At 43.0% G+C, this 23,732-nt stretch overlaps 1 protein-coding gene across 6 annotated transcripts in view; it reads right to left on the bottom strand.

Moving 5' to 3' along the window:
• Positions 1-23,732, bottom strand: part of STXBP5 (syntaxin binding protein 5) — a 1,306,577-nt gene that overhangs the window by 122,081 nt on the left and 1,160,764 nt on the right. For all 6 annotated transcript variants that reach the window (XM_085611623.1, XM_085611620.1, XM_085611619.1 and 3 more), the window contains one exon: positions 12,754-12,993. In XM_085611623.1, the coding sequence (XP_085467749.1) occupies positions 12,754-12,993 (240 nt within the window). The remainder of the gene's footprint in view (positions 1-12,753; positions 12,994-23,732) is intronic.

The following is a 23,732-nucleotide window of genomic DNA, read 5'->3' as shown; positions in this document are numbered from 1 at the left end:
ATTAGTTTTTTATAGATCAGTGAGATCGTGCTGTCAGGGACGTGTCCGTCCAGCACTCTATCCTCCAGGGGGGAGCACTCCGGGATGGAGGCAACGTCCGGAAAGACGGAGCCCAGCGCATGCCGGACCTGCAAGTACCGAAAGTACTCGCTGACCTGCAACTGAAATTCCGTCTGCAGCATCTCGAACGTTTTAAATCCTCCCCTCGTCCAGAGATCCCCCACTCTGCTGATGCCTATTAGATCCCACTTCTCAAAGCCCTTCGAGGTCCACAAGGAGCCCAACCGCTCAGATGCGTATAGTGGTGACGCCCGGGTCAAACGGTCCTTCCACCCCATTGCAGTATTAGCCGCGTGCCACACTTGCACCATGACACGCGTGGGCCCCGTCAGGCGAGCGTCGGGCGCGCTAGAGTAGAGCGCTCGATTATAGTCACCACCTGGAAGTAGCATCCTATCCATTTCAAACGCAGGGTTTAAGGCTGGCCCATATAGGCCCTGATTAATTGCGGCCAGCTGGGAGGCCCAATAATACCGTTTAATATCCGGGAGGGCAATCCCCCCATCATACCAGGGGAGCGTCAGCTTAGCCAGGGCAATACGTGGCCTCCCGTCCCAGAACAGGCGGCGCTGCAAACTCTCCACTTCTCGGAAGTAGCGCGCTGGGACAAGGTCCATCGTGTTCTGTAACGCGTATAGGAAACGCGGCAACGACATCATTTTAAACAATGCCGCCCGGCCGAGCGGCGAAAGCGGCAAACGCCGCCAGCGCGCGACATCCTCTTTCAGACGCTGGAGGGGGGGAAGCAAGTTCCGATCATACCGAGCCTCCGGGTCCAGAGTAATGAAGACACCCAGGTACCTAAATCCCTGCGGGGCGACCTGGATCGGACAGCCCCGCGGGAGGATAGGAGCCTCCCCAGAGAGAACATACACACACGATTTAGCCCAGTTGATGACCAGACCGGAGTTACGACCGAATGAATGCAGAACATCAACTAGTACTATGAGTGATTTACGTGGGGAGGCTAGGTACAAGAGGATGTCATCAGCGTATAAGGATACGCGGTCCTCATACTCGGGGGTCCAGCGGAGACCACGGATGGAAGGCTCCCACCGCAGCCACTCCGCCAGGGGCTCCAAGGCAAGTGCAAAAAGGAGCGGCGATAAGGGGCAGCCCTGTCGAGTGCCTCGGCCCAGCTCAAACGGAGCCGATACTCTCCCGTTCACCACCACCTGCGCCAATGGGCCCGAATATAGCAATTTGACCCAACTGATGAACCCTGGGCCAAATCCAAACTTCGCAAGCATCGCCCAGATATATGGCCATTCAAGCGTGTCAAACGCCATGGTGGCGTCTAAGGACGCCAAAATGGCCGGCTCCCGTATAAACGGGGCACGTGCAAGCACACCGTGCAAACGCCGCAGATTAAGGGCCGTGTTGCGATGAGGAATAAAGCCAGACTGGTCCTGATGAACCAAATCGCCCACCACGCCGACCAGCCGATTGGCCAGTACCTTAGCGAGAATCTTGGGCTCCGCATTCAGCAGCGAAATGGGCCGATAGGATGTAACCCGGTTCCGAGGTCTCCCCTCCTTGTGGATGACCACGATTGTAGCCAGACGCTGGTCCGGCGGGAGGGAGCCCACCGAGTGTGCCGCCAGGAACATAGCCCGGAGGTGGGGTGCCAGCGTATCCGGTCGTAACTTATACAATTCGATAGGGAGACCATTCGGACCCATGGCCTTGCCGGAAGCGACCGAGCGTATGGCGAGGGCGATCTCGTCGGAGGTGGGAGCGGCGTCCAACGACACCCTGTCCTCCCCAGAAAGGGAGGGCAGCGCAATATCACTGAGCAGGACGAGGGAATCCTCTTCCGAGCAGGGAGACACCGGGGAATACACCCCATGGAAATAATCCGCAAAGCAGGAGACAATTTCTTCTGGCTCAGTCACACACACACCATCCGTTTTCTCAATCAGCGGGACCACACGATTCGCTCTCTCTTTTTTGTCCAACCACGCTATAAGCTTACCAGCCTTATCACCCACATCATACAAACGCCCCTGTTGCTCTCTACTGAGGCCCCTGGCCGCCTCCGTGACGAGGGCCCTGTAGGCCGCCTGCTTGAGTTGGAGGACATGTAATGCAGCATCCGTCACCCCACCTTCTAAATTCCCCTCCAACTCGGCTATTTCAGCCTCCATCCGGGTCACCTCCTCCCGCTCGCGCCTCCGGGCATGGGAAATGAGGGATAGGGCCTCTCCTCGGAGTACTGTCTTGAAGGCCTCCCATAGCGGTATGGCCGAAGGCACAGACCCCACATTCTCATCAAAATATCGCTGAAGGGATTTAATCAATGCAGCGCGAATGGAGGGGTCGCGCAGGTACCAAGGATTGATTGGGACCACCCTACCCTCACCCCTCGGAAAGACATCAAAGTGCAGTAGGAGCGGGGAGTGGTCCGAAATACCCCGTGGCAAATGGCGTAACTCTCCCACCCTCCCAACATAGGCCGCCGGGACAAGGACATAGTCTAGTCGTGAGAGACTACCATGGGCTCCCGAGTGGAAAGTATACTGTAGCTGCGCGGGGTGTTTTAAACGCCAGCAGTCCACTAATCCAAATGTATCTAAGAGGCCGGGGAGCCACGCCTGTGCCCGGGGGAGGTCCCTAGGGGGGTGACGATCCAAAGATCCAGATACCACCGCATTGAAATCCCCCCCCACAACCAAAAGCCCCCCCGGAAGGCCAAGGAGAAGGCGCCCAAGGTCCGCAAAAGTGGTCGACTGCAGCCCCGGTGGGATGTATATTGACACAAAGACAACCACTTTGCCCTCCAGTCGTCCCACCAAGACCGTATAGCGTCCCCTATCATCGTGGAGCACCTCATCAATCTCCAACGGGAGCGAGTTCTTCACCATGATGCCCACACCCCGTGAGCCGGACGTAAAGCCCGAGTGAGCCACTAGGCGATAGCCACGGCGATTCATGGCGCAGAAGGAGTTACCAATGAGGTGTGTCTCCTGCAGAAAGACTACATCAGGCGAGATTCGCTTCAAAAATTGCAGGACCACACCCCGTTTGATCCTGTCCCCCAGTCCATTCACATTCCAGGATAACAAAGTTAGTTCCCTACCCCCCATCATATACAAAAGCCATCATTCGTACCCCGGAGAGCACTTTAAAACCAACACAATAATACGTTTGCCTTGTGGTAAAAACGAACAACACCCCATCCCTACCCACCCACCCCAACAGAACTCCCCCCTCCCTGCACCCCTGCATGAGCCCAAACAGCCCCCCCAACGTGCAGTGTGCCTGTCGCCCCATGTGTAGTTAGACTAACTAAGCCCCCTAGAGGAGGAGGGAGAACCCCCAAGAGACCCAACACAACCTCCATAGGAGGGGAACTTACAAAAAACTGACGCAGAATTAAAAGTGGCATCATTTTCGTCCAGAGTGAGGCCCATTATGAGACTCTCAGTCCTGATCCAGCGTGCCGTCTCCCCCCGCCGCCCCCCCCCCCCCCGCCACCCCGATCACGATCCCCGGGCAGAGTATCCAGCCAGTCCCCGGCCGCCTCGGGACGATCAAAGAAATGCGTGCGACCATCCACCTCCACACGCAATTTGGCCGGGAAAAGCATGGCATACTTGAGGTTTAGGTCCCGAAGACGGCGTTTGACACCTAGGAAGCTCAGTCTCTGCTTCTGGACCGCTGGAGTGAAATCAGGATAGAAATTAACCTCCATATTGTCTAGCTTGACCGGTCCATGCAGTCTGGAGGTTTGCAGGATAGCGTCTCTATCCCGAAAATTGAAAATCCGGGCGATGAGAGGTCTCGGAGGGGCTCCGACATTCGGCCGACCCCCGGGAACCCTGTGAGCCCTCTCCACAGCGAAGAATTTGCTCAGCCCCCGTGGCTGGAGATGGGTAGCAATCAGGTCCTCCACAAAAAGATCCGCCGCCGCCTCCTCGCGTCCCTCGGGCACCCCGATAATGCGGATGTTGTTCCTCCGTGCCCGACTCTCGGAGTCCTCCAGGCGTCGATCCATTAGCGCCGTCGCCCGACTAAGCCGGCGCACCTCCGTTTGCAAGGCCGCCACATCTGTCGTTAGGCCCGATGCGGTGTGGGCCAAAGAATCTACTCGGCCATTGGTTTTGGAAAGATCGGCCCTCACCAGGCCAACATCCACAAGGACCGAGTCAATCTTCTGCGCCAGTGTATCAAACCGCTGGCCCACCGAGGCCTTCATCTCGGCAATGGCGCCCATAACATCTCGCAGAGTCAAATCTGCGGGCAGGTCTGGGGCATCAGGAGGACTCTCAGGGGGCTTGCGCGGTCCATCGGGCGATCCCTTCTGGAGGGTGTAGCGGTCCATACTGTTGGCCTGATGGACGGCGCCGCGCCGGGTCGATTTGGTCTTTACCCGGTCTCCATCTTGTTTCGTGGCCATGGCCGCCAGTCTCCCAGTCGCACCAGCCACGTCGAGTAGGGCAGGAAAGCAGACACAGGCTCCGGGGGGGCCCCCTCGGGGCAGCGGGGTGGATCACAGCCTGCAGGCAGGCAGGGTCTCCCAGCAAGGCCACACCACACCAACACCAAGGGCTCCGCGACCCAACCTTGCAGAGACAACAAGGTGGTGCGAAAGTGAAAGTGCGGGGCACGCGAGTCGCCAGGCCCTGCCTGCCGCTGTTGTTCACTTTGTCACTGGACCACCCCACTGCGCAAATCCGGGGTCCGGCGAGGGGAAGGCCGCACACTTCAATCGGTGCTCACTCCGGTGCCCGAGGTCCGATTCGGAAGCGGGAAACGGGTGCCACCTCAGCTCAGGTTCCCCAACCTAGTCCCCTCATCCAGGGCAGGATAATGTCAGGATATTCGTAGGAGGTCGCGGAGGTCCTCGGGAGCCTCGCACCTACGCGGCCATCTTGGTTGCGCGCTAGGCTCCTCCCAATACAGGTTTCTTTATTGAAAAAAAATGAATGCCTGTATTTCTCCGATGTTTAATGACAGCAATGGGCTTATGCCTGGCATCTGACCAGTTAGCTACACAAAAATGATAAAATATGATCTGAACTGTTCTGACTCAGTGCATATGTCATGCTAGAGAACGTTGAGTTTTCAAGTAAAATATTATATTAACATATTAATATTTGTCAACTAAAATATTACACACTATACGAGTTGGTCACTGGCACATACATACAAATGAGCTTTTCTACACCTGAGGCACAGGATCTTGTAGTACGTGAATCACTCAGATGTGTGCAAGTGGTGGGACTATCTTGTTAATTTAACAATCAACTTCTTTCGGTTCAATTCATATAACTCTACAAGACTTTAATTACGGTGGTGGTCTGTGCGTAGAGACCAATTTCCGGCTGCTATCTCGATTCATTTAGCACTTTCGAAAATTCTAAACACAGCCACTTTCTTTGTAGAGAAAGAAGCATCGGATGCATGTCTTATTTTTAAGGAACACCACACCAGTTGGATAGTGCTGGCTGGGAGTGTTCTCCTCTCCAAACACAATGCCATCAGCCGATTTACATTGGCAGCAGAATACACGGCACCATGTCCCAGTAACACCTTTTGCAGGATTCGCATCTATGTTGGCAAACATCCACTATGGCGGGTGTTCAGTTGTGGCATTACACCTGAACACAGCCTCCTGGGCAGGATACGGACTCCGTACGGTAAGGCAAAATGGCGCTGTTAATTCTCCTCTCTGCCCTACTGAAGACGTTCCAACTTCTAAAAGGGAACTAATACTAAACCTACTCTAAACAAAGGCCTCCTTTAACTGATAACTCGCTCTTAGAATCAACGCACTAAGCTCGAGCCAAGTAACGCAAGTTCTTGAATGTATGCAAGCTAGAACAAACTCAGGGGTGCAAAATCTTACATTAATCCTGCCCCAGCTCTACACTCACACGTCATACTTACCACTGCTGATGCGGATCAGAGCCAGCTGCACGGGCCTTGCTTGTGCTCTCTACCAGATGCAACAAACCAACTGGGTGGTGATTTTCTTGTGAGCACTAAATACAATTGCAATATCGCTAGGCAGAAAGTCAATCTGGCTATTTGAAATTCTCATATCAATCTAATTAAAGATTGCCACCATCAAGAGTATGGGCCAACACCTCAACAAGCACCCTGCACCACTTCTGTCAGGAAACCTGCAATATGGCAGGCACAAGAGATAAAGAGAAAGATCCCAAAGAAAACAAAGGACATATAAGTGGTCAAATTAAACTTAATGGGAAAATCTATATTGAAAACCTGCTTCAAGGAAAATTGGACCCGACCACTAATTTGGATCTGATTCTGCAACAGCTTAACTCACTACATGACATAACTAGCACCACAAAATACAGGCCTAATGCAAGTAGAACTGCAGCGCTTAAGAAAGGATGTCAAATGCTTATCAACTCGAATTGACGAAGAAGATTCAAGGATCAGCAAATTGGAGGATGGACACACTATGCAATAAAAGAAAACTGAACTGATGCTGCTACCAAAAAGATTATCGCGCTGGAAAGAAAAATTACAGATCTTGACAACAGTAGAGGCAATCTCAGGCTCTTCGGCCTATCGGAAACTGCAGAGAAGAATACAAGATCCTGTGCCTCAGGTGTAGAAACGCAGATTCCAAAAGTGCTCAGAATTTCCTTCTTTAAAGACTTTGAAATCGAAAGAGCACGCAGGGTCTCTACTAAACCATTAAACCACTCCTGATGCCCCTGGAAAATGATCTTTAGGCACCTACGCTATCCGTGTTCAGAGATAATCTTGGATCAAAGGAGGAAACTAAAGACAATTGAACGGAATGGAAATAAAATCAGTCTATCGCAGAACTATGCCAGAGCCACAGTCGCGCCCAGAATTGGCTTCTTTGCTCTGAAAGGCAAAATGAAGACAGTGAACATCTCCTTTTGTTTAACAGTCCCCCTCGAAAATGAGGATCACAGCAGGAAGCGGAAATGCACCCCTTTTGATGAGCCTGAAGAATTTCGGACTTTTATTAACAACCTATCACAAACCGAGATAGATCTGCAATGTATATTTTGAATTTTTACATAGACTCTAATAATAGTGCTGAGGACATAACTTCTATAAAATCTTATTCCCTAACATTTTTTTAAATCTGTTTGAGGTTATTTTTGCAGTACTATGATAAAGCAAATTACGGATAATATAGCATGCACTTAAAGACAAAGTCATACAAATTGGAGTAGGAAATTATGACAAAGAAATTGCATCAATAATATAGTTGGGCTACAGTTGTAGAGAAACTCAAATAAGCCCGTACAGGAGGGTAGACACTAATGATCAGCCCTGGATTATGAAACATGTCTAAAAGGTAAGTCTCTAATGTATACTATGGGATCTCAGTATGGTGACCCTGCAAATAAGCAAGCGAACTGTTGATGATGATTAATTACATATAAGCAGTAGCATAAAAGGAACAACTCCAAATCGATAACATATGAGACCACATAACTAGGTGGCCCCCCCGATTCTCTGCCCCACCACCACTAACAGATGTGTAATTTACCTATGACTAAGGTTTAAGGGAGGTGCGTGAGTGTGGGGCTTCACGGTGAACAAGTGGACCCAGCAACAACCATTATTACCCCTAAGCTCCATGTCCGGGGCTCCCTACAATGGGTCTGCGCCATTAAAACCTTATTCCCTAACACTTAGCATGAAAACCATATCACTCACCAATTAATCAAAACCTCCTAACATCCTCCTGCAAGGTTAGGCGTGACCTCTCAATGTCATACACTAATTTATTATAAGCCAGTTATAGGTTCCGATAGCCTATTATACAAACCTTATTCAACACACCAGCAAATATCAAACTGACTAGCTATACTAGTACTTCTACTTCTATACTACCACTATAGTATAGTGACAGACTAACTTTCTCCCAATTGCCTCTGCATGTTTACTATCAATGTATAAAACTTGCACATCTAACAGCATACACTCAACTACAACCCAAGTCTTGCATTATAGTCACGGTTAGGTTTTCTGCAGAAACTCAATCTATGTAGCTCTGTCATTCTATGCTATCTCTCTATCAATTCGATATTAGACAATATTCATAAGAATAGCTCTTAATGATGATTATCAGATTGCGATAAGGGTTACCATGCCTTAACATCTCATATGAGTGGTACTACATATAATGCATCATACTTTGCCAATATTAATGGGTTTCCTTTCATGGACATGTTGTTTTGCTATGTCACAACTACGGTCAGTTACTGTTCATTGAATGTTACACTGAATACGTGATAATATTATTAGAATTCTCTCTGTTGTTGTTAAGAGAATTGCAGGATTTTTCACACTCTTGGCTTCCACTTAACCTCTTTGGAGGTGGGTGGATTATGCGTTAATCCTCTTGTCCTTGCTCTAAGCCTTATTCCTTTTTACCTTCTTCCCCCTCTCTATCCCTGCCCCTTACCTTCTTCCTCCCATTTCAGGGCATATTATGATGTAACACATATAATAGAGAGGATGTCGCACCCAACACTTCATAGCACATTGAGAATCACAACCATAACTAACACTACATGGATGAGCAAGACGCTAAGAAAGATACCTAGAGCTACCTTCTCTGGAACCATCGCAGACAGAAATACAACAGCCAGCCACCCCAAAAAATAACACCTACGTCCATCTAAACACATTCATTTAACCACAAGCCCAACACTTAATAAATGGTGAATGATTCTCTGAAAATCATTTCCCTAAACACCAAAAAGCCTAAACTACCCTGTCAAAAGGAAGAAAATTATAGACTACTGTCACAGAAAAGAGCGATATAATTCTTTTACAAGAAAGTAAAATAGGCAACCCTGAATCCAAGACCTTGCAAAACCAATGAATTCAACATTCTATAACTTTCCAGGCCAATAAAAAAGGAAATGGAGTCAAAAACTCTCTTATCCAAAAAAGTATACCTGATCATTTTAGAAAACCTGGACAATAATGAAGTCAGATGGCTAATCTATAAAGTCTCCCACTATAACTTTCCCTTCTACCTGGTCAGTATAAACACCCCAACGGTCGATGACCCACAATTTTTGGCAAACTTAAATAAAAAACTCAGTGAATTACCAAAAGATGTGAGTATTCTAGTTGCTGGGAATTTCAATCTATCACGGGACAGCACTTTAGACAGGTGCTCCTCTGGTAAATAGAGACTGAATAAAATTCATACAAAAATGCGTAACTTTTGCAAACACCATGGTCTAACGGATATCTGGCGTTTACATAACCCAACAGGTTGCGAGTTCACTTTTTTCTCACACCTTCATAACACGCTATCAAGAACAGACTATAAATTAACCAATAGCTTCCAAACACTCAAACCAGTTAACCAGGTTACTGAACCCATATTATTCTCAGACAATGCTTGCATATCAATTGACTTAGACATTGCCAAAAACTTAAAACGAGAGATGTTGGAGAATGAATGATGAAACAATCCAAGATAATGGCCAAAAAGGACAACTACTAAACTCCATTATAAACGATTTTAGGGGAAATTACACTGCTGACAGTGACCCTCAAACCCTTGGAGGTGCAATTAAAGCAACAGTAAGAGGGGTTATCATCAACATATCTATAAGCAATAAAAACACCAAGACATTAGACAAATTAGAGAAAGAAATTAAACAACTGGAACAAAACGTCTTGAAAACAAGAGAGAACACTATCCTTTCCAATCTTAAAATGCTCAAGTATGAATACAACAAAATTCTAAGTTTGAGGGCCCAAATTTGGGAAACCAATATCAAAGAGAAAAAAACACTGAACAAAAGGAAGCAGGCAGAACACTGCCAAAGTATCAAAAACTTAAAGGCCTGGAGAGCCCACAACGACAATCACGATTTCACTGGGAAAACTCAAACAAATCCATGCATAATAGTGGAATTTTTCTTAAGAATTCTACTCAAATCTCTAGAATCTGCCATCTTATGCCCCTCTAACAGATTGGCAAGCATATCTGAATACAATGTATCTACCTTCATTAAATAACACAGAAAACCAAATTCTTAACAAAAGCATTGACTCAAATCTGTCTGGCTATCATATCCTTGAAAACAGGCAAAGTGCCTGGTCCCGACAGCGTTCTGTCCTGCTTTTATGAAACTTTCCAGGACACTTTATTAACCGACCTTGGTAAATTATACAAACATTTAGAGAAATCGGGGAAAATGTTAGGATCCAGCTCAGAAGCCACAATTGCAGCAATCCATAAGGAAGACAAAGACTCTCTCAAAATTAAAAACCGTAGACCGATTTCTTTATTAAATGTAGATTGTAAAATCTATGCAAAGATCCTAGCCACTAGACTGGAAAAGATCCTACCTTTTCTGCTATAATAATCCCAAACTGGTTTTGTCAAGGAAAGACTCGAGGCCGATAATATTAGGCTCTCTTGCCTTGTACGTGAAAGGATATACTCCTTACCATGAATGATGAGAAACCCTTTGCGAAAGTATCATGTTGCAGTCAGTATTCTTGAATTTAATTGAGGAGAGAAATTTGAAAATATGGTGTTTGTCCTCTATGTTCAACACTCAGCCTGCATTAAAGTCAATGGCCACTTATCTGACAAAATACACCAGTCCTAAACTCCTCAACAAGGATGCCCATTATCCAGTCTTTCCTTTTCATACTAGCAATAGAACTACAACTAACCAACTTAACAATAAAGAGGATTCCATGATCTAATAATGTGCATAAAGTAGCCGTTCACGCTGAGGACGTTTTAATTTTTTTGAGAACAGGCTGATTCTGCCATCACAGCAATGGTAAATAAGATTAATCTATAGACTAAAGTTTCGGGCTTCCCCCTCAATCTTGATAAAACTGAATTTTTCCTCTCAATAATCTATATATCCCTACAATTATAAGAAACACTAAATTGTGGTGGCAAGCACATCAAGTTAAATACCGAGGCATAAATCTCAAAAAGACCTTATATCTGCTTGGTCACCTACAACTTTCGATGAATTTTTATGAGAGTTAAGACAATTTAGTCTCAAAATTTATATGGAAAGATGTGAAAGACAGGATTTCTCTTACAAAACTGAAACTAAATAAATCTGAAGGTGGAATTAATCTCCCAAACTTTTTAAATTACTAAATATCCTTTTCTATGCAGAAAAGTGATTTAGTAGATAACACCCAGACAGACTGACTTGCCATTATGGGCCCATATTGAAGTAAATCCTGGAAAGCCCTACTCATTATCAGCCTGGATGATGAAGAAAGTAAAATTACAGCTATCTAATAACATCATTAGAGATACCAAGTTGGGCCCTAAATCACGCTACAAAAATCAGAACATCAAAATTCAAAGCTCTGAACATACACTGCAATGGGGGGCAACACAAAAATCAATGCTAAATCACCACTCTGGACTGACAGGACAGACAAAGGTGGTCATACTTGTCAAAGGGTTGGGTTCCTCGGACCATCCTCAATCCTTTGCAAGTCTTTAAAAAAAACACACAAATTAAACTACATAGACATCTATAACTTTTTAAAGTTCAAGGTTGCAAACAAATAATCTAAAAAAGCCTCACAGATCAGACCTCATCAAACTACTTACATATCTAGATATACAAATGGATGCAGCAGATAAAATAAAGGAAACTCTAAATCTTTACAATCAAAATACAAATCTAATCAACTCAATTCAAAACAAATTGCTTGATCCTGACCTTTTACCACTTCCTCCATTTTAACTGACGTACAATGGGTGGAAACAAGAAAGAACAACATTTCCCCAGTAATAACACAATGCAAAATATGGTACTACACAAAGCATTTTCTGTGTAGATCTCATAAACTATGAAATGCTGCAATTGCTGCAAACGTACAGGCTCACTCAACCACATGCTCTTCCAATTGTAAAATGCTAGATCCTTCTGGTAAGAAATAAAGAATACTATCAATAAAATAATTCATACGAATATTACTTAAACCACACCAATATACTTTTAGGTCCATTGATCCTTACACTTACATTTGAGTTGAACTCCCAGGACCTTTAGCTCTTCCTAATCATAGGCATCAAAAATATAATTGTGAGTAGAAATGGTATAAACAGCTGTCATATCATTCTTAGTGGGAATGCTTAACCAGAAGTGCTGATAACAATGTATTTAATCAAAGTCAAAATATCCAGAGCTCGCACGGACTGTGGAACAAATTGGACACGTCTATGCACAAATGTAAAATTCCATGATAGACCCATCATATAACTAATACATATTACCTACACCACAAGTATGGCATTAGATCCTGCACTACCAGCCATTTTTAAAATCCAATTTGTCATTATCCTCACCACATTAATATACACTTCCTTTAAACAACACCTGCTTTTACTTTGTTTCTCTATCAGCACTCACTCTCCTTCCTTTCATCCTCATAACCCCTCAACTCCTGTTTCCATCTAGCTTTCCCTGCTTTTCAGTAAATTGGCAACGCTCTCCATCCACTCAACAGAATTTCTCAGTTGCATATAGGTATTTACCATTTCAAAATTTAGAACACAAACTGTAATATCTCATGCACTGCAACCTCATGTATGTTCTAATTGATTATTTTTCTCCTTCGAAATCACAATAAAAATCTTTAAAACAGTACAAGAACTTCATTTCAATAACATAAATTTGTAATATTTATATCTTAAGAGACAATGCATACCACTAGGAGAAACAATAACTGGTTGGTCGAGTCTTTGCTCTCCAGCAGGTGGTAAGTTCAGCACGATGACTAAAACAGTGCCCAGTGTCGTTCCCACCCATAAGCATGGTGATGTTGATGTATCTGGTTTCCGAGTGAAAGTCTCACAGAAGTGCAGAGCTGATATTGCTTCTCGCGATTCCTTGTCAATGCTGGTTACACTGGAACTTCGTGATCGGCTGAAAGAGTTGTCTCGGACATCTAAAGAAATGGCAAATTAAGTGTGAGCATCAACAACATAGAAAAAAGGACAAACTTTTTTTGTTGGTAATGAACCACTCTTTAAAATATTTTTAACTTAAATTCAGAAGCAGCTCCATAGCTGTAGGAAAAATGTTTATTGCCATTTTTGTTGCAAGTCCAGTACATATACATACTTCAAGGTAAAAAAAGGACTCGGTTCTCATTATAGCTCTACATCTGTATGTCGTTTTTCAATGTTTTAATTTCTTCTATTAATGAAAACAATGAAAAGTTGGCATCAGAGGTGATGAGACCAGAGAATCATCCGTGATGAGACCAGAATTGAGGTGTGTACATTTTCTTTAAAAACCACCAAATACTCTAATATTTTATATTTTTCAAACTGTACAAGATCAGTAAGATCTCACCTCTACAGAAAATGTATTTTAAATTAAGCTTTGTGAAACAAAAATATTCACTTACAATAATCAAAATTGATATTATTAAAGTTGTTTGGCCACGCTGGCAGGATACGTAATGGACAAAATGCAAAATCTGGTCCAGCAATGAATCTCAAGAAATCAGCAGCAATACGATATAAGTAAGTGTGCTACAATGTAAAAACTGGTGGTGCTGCGCTTATGCTTAATATCAAACAAACCTATCTGTGAAGACACATAACGCTGAAAACGTTCAAACTGATCATGATCTTAATTTTGTATTTAAAACTAACGTGATGTGCATAACATTAATATCTTGCATCTCTTTTCCCAATCCATTCTACATTAGCAACACAATAAACAGCATTTAGTTATGGGCATAGGAAAGTCCTCTAAAATGCCTCTCCAAATACCCTGACATGCTTGCAGCTGTTTTAACCCCATTTTTACAATCAAGCAACATATCAAACCTGTTCTCTATTTAGTTGACATGGTCATTTCTCCCTCATACTTCACAAGGGAGTTGCACCAATGCTCATTAAATCACTGTTCTTTTTTCTATCTCTTCTTTCATCTCTGCTTTGTACAGAGTTTACTTCCTCACTCCTTCTATCATATTTGCTTTGTCAGCATGTATGCATCAATGAACGTTTGTAGCGTTGACCTTAAGCAGGTCCCAGTGAGATAGACAGGGAAGAGGGTGTTATGTTTGGGGCGCATCCTACCTGCCAAAAGGCATTTCGTCCCTTGCACTGTACCACGTAAACAAACAACAAAGAAGATGCAGGTGGTGAAATACCACCTCCAATGTTTTACAGAGGACTGTTAGCTGGATCATTGACTATATTCTTCTGGGATACTCATTCAGATTAATTTAATTAAGTGAATAACTGGAGCTACTTTCATTGCAATACCTTAGTTCCACTTAACATGCCCATTTCAGTGAGTCAAAATGTGCATTTATCAACTCACATATGCACAAGGACAACTTCTCTCCTTCAGCAGTCCACCAATAGCCTGTAATGATACCACTACTCTGGCTTTTTCCTCACACACCTCAACAGTACAATTCACATTACTCCCAACATGTTAAGCTATTCTCAACAATCCCTTACTTTCTGATCTACTGATTCACTACAAATATAAACTTCTTTTTAGAAGTAGAAAATATTCCTCTGTGAAAAGATTCTTAACATCTTGAATAATAACCCAAACATCTTTTTTCCACTGTACACAATTTCCTTCCACTCGTACTTAAACCCCTTCCTTGAAGGCAGGATTTACAACATTTAGACAGATACTTACTCTTAGTTCAAGTCTTCTCTCTGCCCCTCTCCATCCTTTCAATATGTTCTCCACAGAAGTCAAGGCTTCCATTCTCTTGCAAAACAGACGAGTTTCCACATTTGGCTCTGTTGCTATCTCCAAGTGAATAGCTAAAACCGTGTAGACATTCTGACAAAACATATCACTCATATTGTAAGTTGTTGTTCCTAATCTTTAGGTTAGGTACCAACTGTTTTACGAAGGTGATTCACAACAGTTTGGAAATCTACAACCTTAGCCAACTGCTGGTCTCCCCAGACTTCACATGATTCTGCATGTAAACAGGTGTTTCTCCATTTCCCCAAAATACTTTATTATAAACACATCACTTACATCTGCCAATCAAGAGTCTGTCCTAGTCATGGAGCACAGATTATCAAGGCACCAAATTATGATCTTATCTTTGCGTTGGTTAATTGCACATACCTCTCCATTATAATTGAAACCTAGTTTACTCTATCCACATTGCACTATCACCCTGTTGTACATTTCCACAAACGGATACCTTATCAAACACCTTGATAAAGAAACAGGAACAGAACCATCTATAAAGATCTTGAATGTAAAATCTTCCCTTATACTTGTGCTGCCCTAAGATCACCCTCTAATTCTTCCCTCTTGGGGCTTGTAACACATTACTAGACTCATTGGCTGACTTTCTAAACTCTTAGGACTCTTCAGTTGATTAAATACTGATACTATATGCCAATCCTTCGGATGGAGTCTCCTAACTCTCAGAGAGCTTTTAACTTGACTGATGTTACCTTATCTTTGTCCTGATAATCGCTCTACTGACCCTCCCACCTTAACACAACAAATGCTACTGTCTTGACATTATCTCTCAAGAAATGTCACTATCCATCTGACATCACACTCTAACATTGGATCGAAACCTTATTAGATTTGTCACTATCAATATATCACTCACCAACAGTCTCACCTCCACTATCAATCTAGAATGGCTTTAGACCTAAAGCTAAATCTTTTCTACCAACTTTTTCTCCCAAATTCACTGATCTCCCCCTCGACCTTGTGAAGTCTTCGCCAATGTCATTCACATAATTTCCCTCGTCAATGCTAAGAAACATGGTGCCCTGTGAACTCCTAAAGTTTGGTTCGAGGCACACAGATTCTGGAGAGAGTGATCTTTTTATCTATAACTCAAATATTCTCATTCTCATCAAGTAATTTGCCAGAGATACCCTAAATGTTGGTTAAGATATGGCATCTCTCAATAAATCCCAACCAACTACAAAAAACTCTCATCTCTGAAACAAATGTCATACATTTAACAAATTTGAAAAACTCTTCTCTGCTATGGAAAGTTCTCCTACTGAATTGTGTGTAAACTAGATAGGATTTTCAGCATGCAGGAAAGACATTTCCTCTTTGTCTGTCCCAACTCCACACTCACTGTTTGTCTTTTTAATCTTTTCCCATTTTTGAGAATGAAGGCTGGAGCCCACTTTAAAAATTTAAATTTACAAACATTACGCCTCAACAATGACATTGCTTCTTCATAGGTATACAACTGTGATGACAATCTGAAAAGAATATCATGCATTATGTAAATTCTTCCCAGTAATCTTATTTGCATTTTAAAAAAATGTTTCACACCTTAGCCAATTCTGCATCTGTGATGGACACTCCAAGATTTCGCCTTACACTTCTTACACTTAGAACAATGTGTATATTCGTAGGCCTTGTGAGTCCTTCAATGCATTTTCTGCCAATTGTTCCACTCTAAAGAGTGGATGCCACAGAGCGGTTTTAAACGTTATGATTCTAAAGCATAAGAATAATAGTTTTTTCTAAAATCTTAATCAATTTGTTCTCAAAATCCTACACTCCTTAGCTTTGTGGACAGAATACAATCCCCACTAAGACAGTCAAAATATTAGGCATCTTCCTAAAAGGACACTTATTTAGGAACTTCAAAAACTAGTGCTGCATGTCTTATTCCACTTACTTCGAGTGGAGTACTTACTCCTCATTACTCAATCTAATCTTCATTGTACTGCACTCATCTCCTTGATGATGTCTTGTTATAAATTATTTTATAGGTATTTTTTAAAGCTCGATGTATGTGAAGGCTTTTTTAGTGCTAAACAGTAAATGGTGAAAAGCTAGAGAACAGAGAGAAAAAGTTGAGGAGTAAACAGAGTCAATGATCAAAAAGCCAAGACTTTAAAGGGTGTCTAAAGCAAAGCAAGTAGGGTGCCGAGCAAATAACCCCTCAAAGGGTATTCTAATGCCTCACATCGGCAATTGAGAATGCACAGTTCCTGAAGGAGACTGTGTGAGGTTTGGAAATCTCAACCAAAAAAGGACTGGCTGATCAGAGATTTCACAACACAAATATTTTTTATAAGAAGGGCTGAAAGGCACAGAAGACTACTTTGTTTATAAAAAGTAATTGTTTTAAAAATGATCTAATTCTAAATGGCAGACAATGCATGGATCTTAACACAGACACAAAATGGGCGCGTCTAGGGATGATGTATATCAAGTGTGTTGCCGCATTCATTTCCAACTGCTGGTGATTTAGTACTTTCTCTGCAACTGCCACAAAGATAACATTAACATCGTCCGGTCTGGACTATGCTAGTTTACAGCAGCAATGTGAAGGGTGGATGGAATAAATGTAAAATATTTTTTAATATCCACAGCTACAAGAAGCAAGTCTCAGCGACTCAGGTTATATGGGCTTCTAAGGAAAGAGTATTGTCTGAGTAGATTCCTGTATTGCAAACTACTTTAGAGGGGATAGGAGCAGGGGCCGTGGTCTACAGTCACCAAGATACATCCCAATTAGAAGGGGGAAGGAAGGGACAAGTGAAATCTCAATTTTCAACACTTTAAACACAAAACATTAGCTGATTGATGACCCGTTGAGAATTCAATCTAGACCGAGAAAAAATCAGCTGCAAGTAGCCCGTATGTACATAGAATTTGGCTCCAAGCTAATGCAAAAAGACGGCAAGAAGAGTTGAAACCTTCTCGAAAGTCTGCCTGAAATTAATCTAGTAAATATTTGTTTTTCTGCCAATATTTGAAACTGATCCAAAGTTAGTTTTTCCAAACGTCTGCCCAAATATGAGAGAAGTGAAATGGACAAGAATGACTGGGATCACTGGGGTACACAGAAGGTTTTTTAGAGTATTATCAATGGCCAATTTCCAACTAGAAAATTCCATTTAAAAGAGAGCAATTAAAATTATTTTCATGAAAGTGTTTTTAATAGTAGTGATTTTGTTAACCTTGCAGATATAATGTCCAATTAAGAACTCGAAGGATGGATATTTTTAATGACTGCTACTAATTGCTCCAGTAAATAGATGAGAATGTACTCACAGAGCGGATATTTCCCAATAGAGGAGGTGTCCAAGCGGGCAGAACACGTTCCAGGATAACTTCTTTAGTTATTGAGTCCCTCAAGTTAAGTATTCTAGTCATAAAAAAACTGTCATGTTACCACACAGCTGTGGAGAGGGCATCATCTTATGATTTGAAGCTTCTGGAGCTTGCAATTCTGAATTAATGTGAAATAGTTATTTTTCAAGGTAAGCGGCAACCAGACACTCTTAATTTCTTTGATCTTATGATTAGAGGAAGCAAACTCGTTGTAATGTCTATGCCACTATCGCGCAGCTGCGAGGGCACTCAATTTGAGTTATTTAAGTTTGAGGCAGAACCACTGATTTCCTAATCTTTTCCTAATCCTTTAGAGCTACATTAACCATCTCCGCTGAAGAATAAAAAACCTTGACCGTCCTGATCGCGGACGACAGGCTCACAGTCAGTCAATTTTTGGTGTACAGTGCCGAATTTGACATGATACGAGGAAAGTGGGAGGTCCAATGTGGCTAAACCTCACGACTCACAAATTGCTGCAGTGAAAATTCACAATAGGTGTAGGCTGAAAATTAGTGACATAGTTCTAGAAGGCCCTTCCCACAATGACTAAGGTCAACCTTTCAGTCTGTGGACTGAACGTGATGCAGATCTGGCCAAGTAACAATCATAGAAAAAGGAGAAAAACCGCTGAATAATGTCAAAAGATCTCCATTAAATGCTAGATTTAAATATACTCATCCAGCTATGTCCAAATGACGTACAGGAGAACTAAAAGAATCATACAGTAACTTCAAATTTAGTAGGACTGTGCATTAGGTCAACACAATTTTACAATATAGAGACATAATCTACTCATAGCATAAGTAAATGTTAGTTTGGCCAGCTCATAGTACCATATCTACACTCCTAAACTTTCCCGAGTAATAGATGCTGTCCGTAACCTCGAACATGACCACTTCAATTCCCAAAGAAACAGATCTAACCCCTTCATTTGTTGCTTTGGCATGGACAAGGCATCACAAATAAAAGAGACAAGAATACATTTTTAAAAGCTTATTGAAAAGATCTAATCTTTGTAAATAAAACATGAGCTGCGATTATTAGGCAGACAAAACACATCATTGTTATAAGCATTATTAGAATGGTGAAAAACACAAACAATTCAATCATGCTGTTTCTAATACTTCTCCTATCTCTCACTAATACCTCTACACTGGCAAGATCATGTCGGGAGTACCCTTCTGCCAGACCTGTAGGAATGATCCAACCCCATAATTTGGTATTATGTGACAGGAAGCAGGCCACATTGCATTAACAAATGCAACCCGTCTGTTTATGCAAGCCTGCACACCTATCTTGCATGGTTATCTTCCTTCTCAGCATTAAGGTCAGGGCCTGCAGAGCTGAATCTTAGTCGCAGCCTGGAAGTGAGGGGAATAATGGAATGGGTCAGGACAAAGTATCAAAAGATATATGGGGGTGGAGTAGTTGAAGACATGAACATAAACTGCACCTAGAAAGGAAGACTTAAAGGCAGAGGCTGACTCAGTGCCTCTCCTGCACCTCAGTGTGAATGGAAGCTCCTCCAGAACCAACCATAGGCTAACCAAGTCATACTCCATAGATTTGGCTGAATAGTGAAGTAAAAAAATATATTTTAGTTAACATGTTTAATATGTGAATTTAGCTACGAAAAAGAACAATGTATGGCAATTTTGTTTACACTGTACCGCAGGTGGGCCAATATTCTTCCCTAACTGCATGCTCTGTGCCCAACACTGACAATTATCCCCACCCAGCTTTCACCATGAAGGATTTTCCAGTATATGGCCCAGCACACTTGCGTCTAAAACAAATTTAAGTATAAAGAAGCTTAACATAAACCGAAGCACGTCCTTCACTAAATCGCAGAATGTTAATGCACCTATGGAAAGTGTGTCCCATTTCCACAATTACATATGGTGCTACAAATAGTTATGAGGCTTATGGCCTTGTCCCTTCACAAAGCAAGGGTATACAAGAGTTTTTACGCAAAATCCAGATCCAAATATTTTCATTCAGTGGTATTTAAACGTAGCGGATTAGTCTAATTGACACGTTTTTTTCCCATCCTTTCCTTCAGATTAGTGTGGCAGGGCTGAAATGGAAAAACTTTTAGAACTGTTCTCTTACAAGCCTCCAAACCTTCTTATTGTCTTATGATTTCTCCTCAGAGCAGAGCCCCAGTGCAAATTTACAGTAAAATATTGTTAGGCCGTTTGCCACTGGTTGTTTTGTCTTATTCCCTATGTGACATACTTTAAGTCCTAGGCAAACACTACACTATCTAAAAGAGAAATGTGTTCTAAAATCATACACTGATAGAACCAAGTTGAGTAACACTAGTAGCATAAAGAGGTGTATTATGCTAATGACAAAAAGCTGCCAACATTTCAACAGCTGGTTGGATTGCTCTGAATCACAGATAGAACCAACGGTTGACTGTATGGAAATGGATGTACGTGGTGATTCAGATTTTCTAAGTCTCTGGTAGTACTTGTGTGCCCTTGCCAAATAGACATTACTATCAGCAAAAGAACCCAGACACTTTGGTTGGAGATCAAGCACAAATATTTATTGATTAATGTAAAAAACAATCAAAGGCTTGACATTACCTGAAAGAAGAGCAATGGAGGCTGAACTGGCTTATAAGATCTGGAGATCACTAAGCAAACCAGCTGAAACTAGGACAACATTTTCCAAGGTAAACATTTGCTTGTAAAGGATACAATTGTCCTAAAGGTTTGTTCATGATAGAAGTCAGAAACAAAATGACAGATAAAGGAAGTCCATGGTGCACCGAGATACCTGTTAGAAGAAACAAGATCAGGAAGCAAATGCACCTTGTGGAACTCAGACAAGCTACTAATTGAACCATCCCCGATTCAAGAAAGCAAAATTCTACATTCACTCCTTTACTGGAAATGCACCCAGATTCTAGAACTCCCTACTACCTGAGACACGGACAAACCATCAATAACACACTTACAGAGAAGTGTCAAAGCACTGCTTCTTGAAAGACACCTAGGCACATCTGGGAAATACCACTTGTATGTCTACAGACCTCAACGAAAATCCATGCAAGCTCCACCATAACCCAAAAGAAAATCTGGCTGAGATACAACCACAGAAACTTAAAGCACAAGTCCTCTCACTAGCGTGCAACACTGTACAACTTTATACAAGATTCTGGACTACTCAACTCACCACTTTTTACGATGATCATTCAGTAATCACCAGAGATTATTTATGGATGATAACATGTATATATATCAAACTTATAACATGTACAGAACAGGATATGTAACCACTCAATCCATATCACACCCATTATACTGATGGAAATGTTGTTGTATATTGCACAGTGCTCTGATATCCTTGAGTCATGTATGCATTCTAAAAAAACTCTCAAATAAACAAACAAATGCTTAATAGATAGCTGGGCAACCTCTCATAGTCATTTTCTGACTGAAACATGATGACTGGTTTATTTAGGGAGAACACTGTTGAGGGAAGATGGAATTTGAAGGAAATACAATAATGTGTATTGTCTTTTAGATTATCATCTGTGGAGGAAAACTTATGTTTCTCCTTTATTGGGCCCACTGCAGAACATTAACCCTGTGCTCATGACTCCTACCAAGTGGAATCTATCCTGGCAGCACACATAAGCCTCATGTCTACTTCACGTACATAGGTAAAGTAATGGGAGTTTGATTTCTTACGGTAACTTAGGACTGTTAATATATAAAGAATGAGGAAGGAAAACAAACATGAAACAGAATAATAACAACCACTTGAGACTAGCAGGATGTGTGAAGTCCTGCAACCCAATACACTTCACTCCAAGACCAAGAGGAAAGCTGTGATTCAAATGAATTCCCGAATAGTTTTTCTTTAAGGTAGTTTTCAGTTTCCTGAAAATGTAGGTAGCTTGGTATTGCTTTCTGGTACGGCTTCAAAGCATCAGACAAGAGAAAACCCTTTCCCAAAGATTGGACACCGTGCTTCGGTCAACAGAAAGAGGATTGTATGATTGGTGATTCTGATGACAAATGTCCAATGGAGGCATAATGTACCACAGTGTAGACATCTGCATATAAACATTGCTAACCAGGCACTGATTTGAAATGTCAGTGAGAGATCCCAGCTGAAGAATTTTCTGAACATTCTGAGAATTGGCAAAAGTAGTTTCTAGGGGACTATTTAATAGGTATCTTGCAGCGAATGGGCTTTCCCCCCACTGTTTATCTCCTGGATCAGGTTACTATACAACCTCCCAGTGGCAAAAGTCTGCGTAAATGGACATCTGTCGCAGGCCTTTTGAATTTTGAGAGGCACTCGGCAGGGGTGCCCACTTTCACCCCGGCAATAGAACCCCTAGCAGCCAAACTGCGACAACACCACCAGGACAAAGCATTACGGTGCAATCTGCTGCAAATTCTAATCTCTCTATATGCCGATTATATAACCTTATATGTTCGAGACCCGCAATCGAACCTCAATCCACTCCTTCACAAATTTATTGTATTTGGGAAATTATCAGGGATTCACATCAACTGGGGTAAGCCGCAACCTTTTCCCCTCACCGCAGCGGCCACGTCATTCCCCTTAGACTTCCCACTCGAGTGGTGTCACTCTGACATGCGCTACCTCGGAATCCAAATTACTAGAGACAGAGAAGAACTCATGGACCTAAACTTCAGCAGAGCCCTGAGCCACATCATAGATAACGTCACCCGATGGGTCTCTCTGCCCCTCTCGATGGCAGGACGTGCATCCCTGATCAAAATGGTGGTCCTCCCGCAGTTGCTGTACTTGTTTCTCAACATACCTTATAACCCCAGGCGGCATTTCTTCACTGCCCTGCGCACTGAAATAATCACACTTGTATGGGGGGCGAACAACCTCGCTTACAGTGGAGCATACTTACCAGGCCCTATGCACAGGGTGGCTTAGACGTCCCAGATTTCGAGCTTTATTATACATGTGCCCAAGCTCATTACGCATACTATTGGTTCCACCCACGCCGATACATACCACAAATTGCAGCGGAGCACTGGCTGACTGACCCTATACCCCTAGAAGGCGCACTATGTGACCCTCTGTCACTCTGCGACAAGATGACAACCACGGTCACCAGCGCGGTTAATGCCTGGCATCGAATATTGAGCTTAACACAATGTCCTATGCTCTACTCCCCACTACTCCCCCTGACATACCACCCCCGCATGCAACTCCTACAGGAAAAGGGGTTCCACAAACTCCTGGAACGGACTAAAATCGCCACATGGGGCGACCTTTACCATAACGGACAGTTCCGGACGCTATCTCACATATTCCGGGAATCTCAGCCATCCCCTTTAGACGTCTTCCTATACATGCGATTGCAACAGGGCCTCCGCTCTGTCACACCAGAGTTTCCACACAAGCCCCCCACACAAGCCCCACTGCATCAGGTGTTACAAGCCACCTCCCCGGGACACATGGTCTCCATCCTATATCACACAATACACACGACACAAGAGGGGTCACCATGTCCCTCCAGAACACACTGGGACTTGGAGCTAGGCTACGAGCTTACAGATGACCAAT

The sequence above is a fragment of the Triturus cristatus genome, chromosome 6 (assembly GCF_964204655.1).
Source record: "Triturus cristatus chromosome 6, aTriCri1.1, whole genome shotgun sequence".
NCBI classification, from domain to species: domain Eukaryota; kingdom Metazoa; phylum Chordata; class Amphibia; order Caudata; family Salamandridae; genus Triturus; species Triturus cristatus.
Note: the sequence above shows the minus strand (reverse complement) of the source record. Positions and strands in the feature narration are given on the sequence as shown.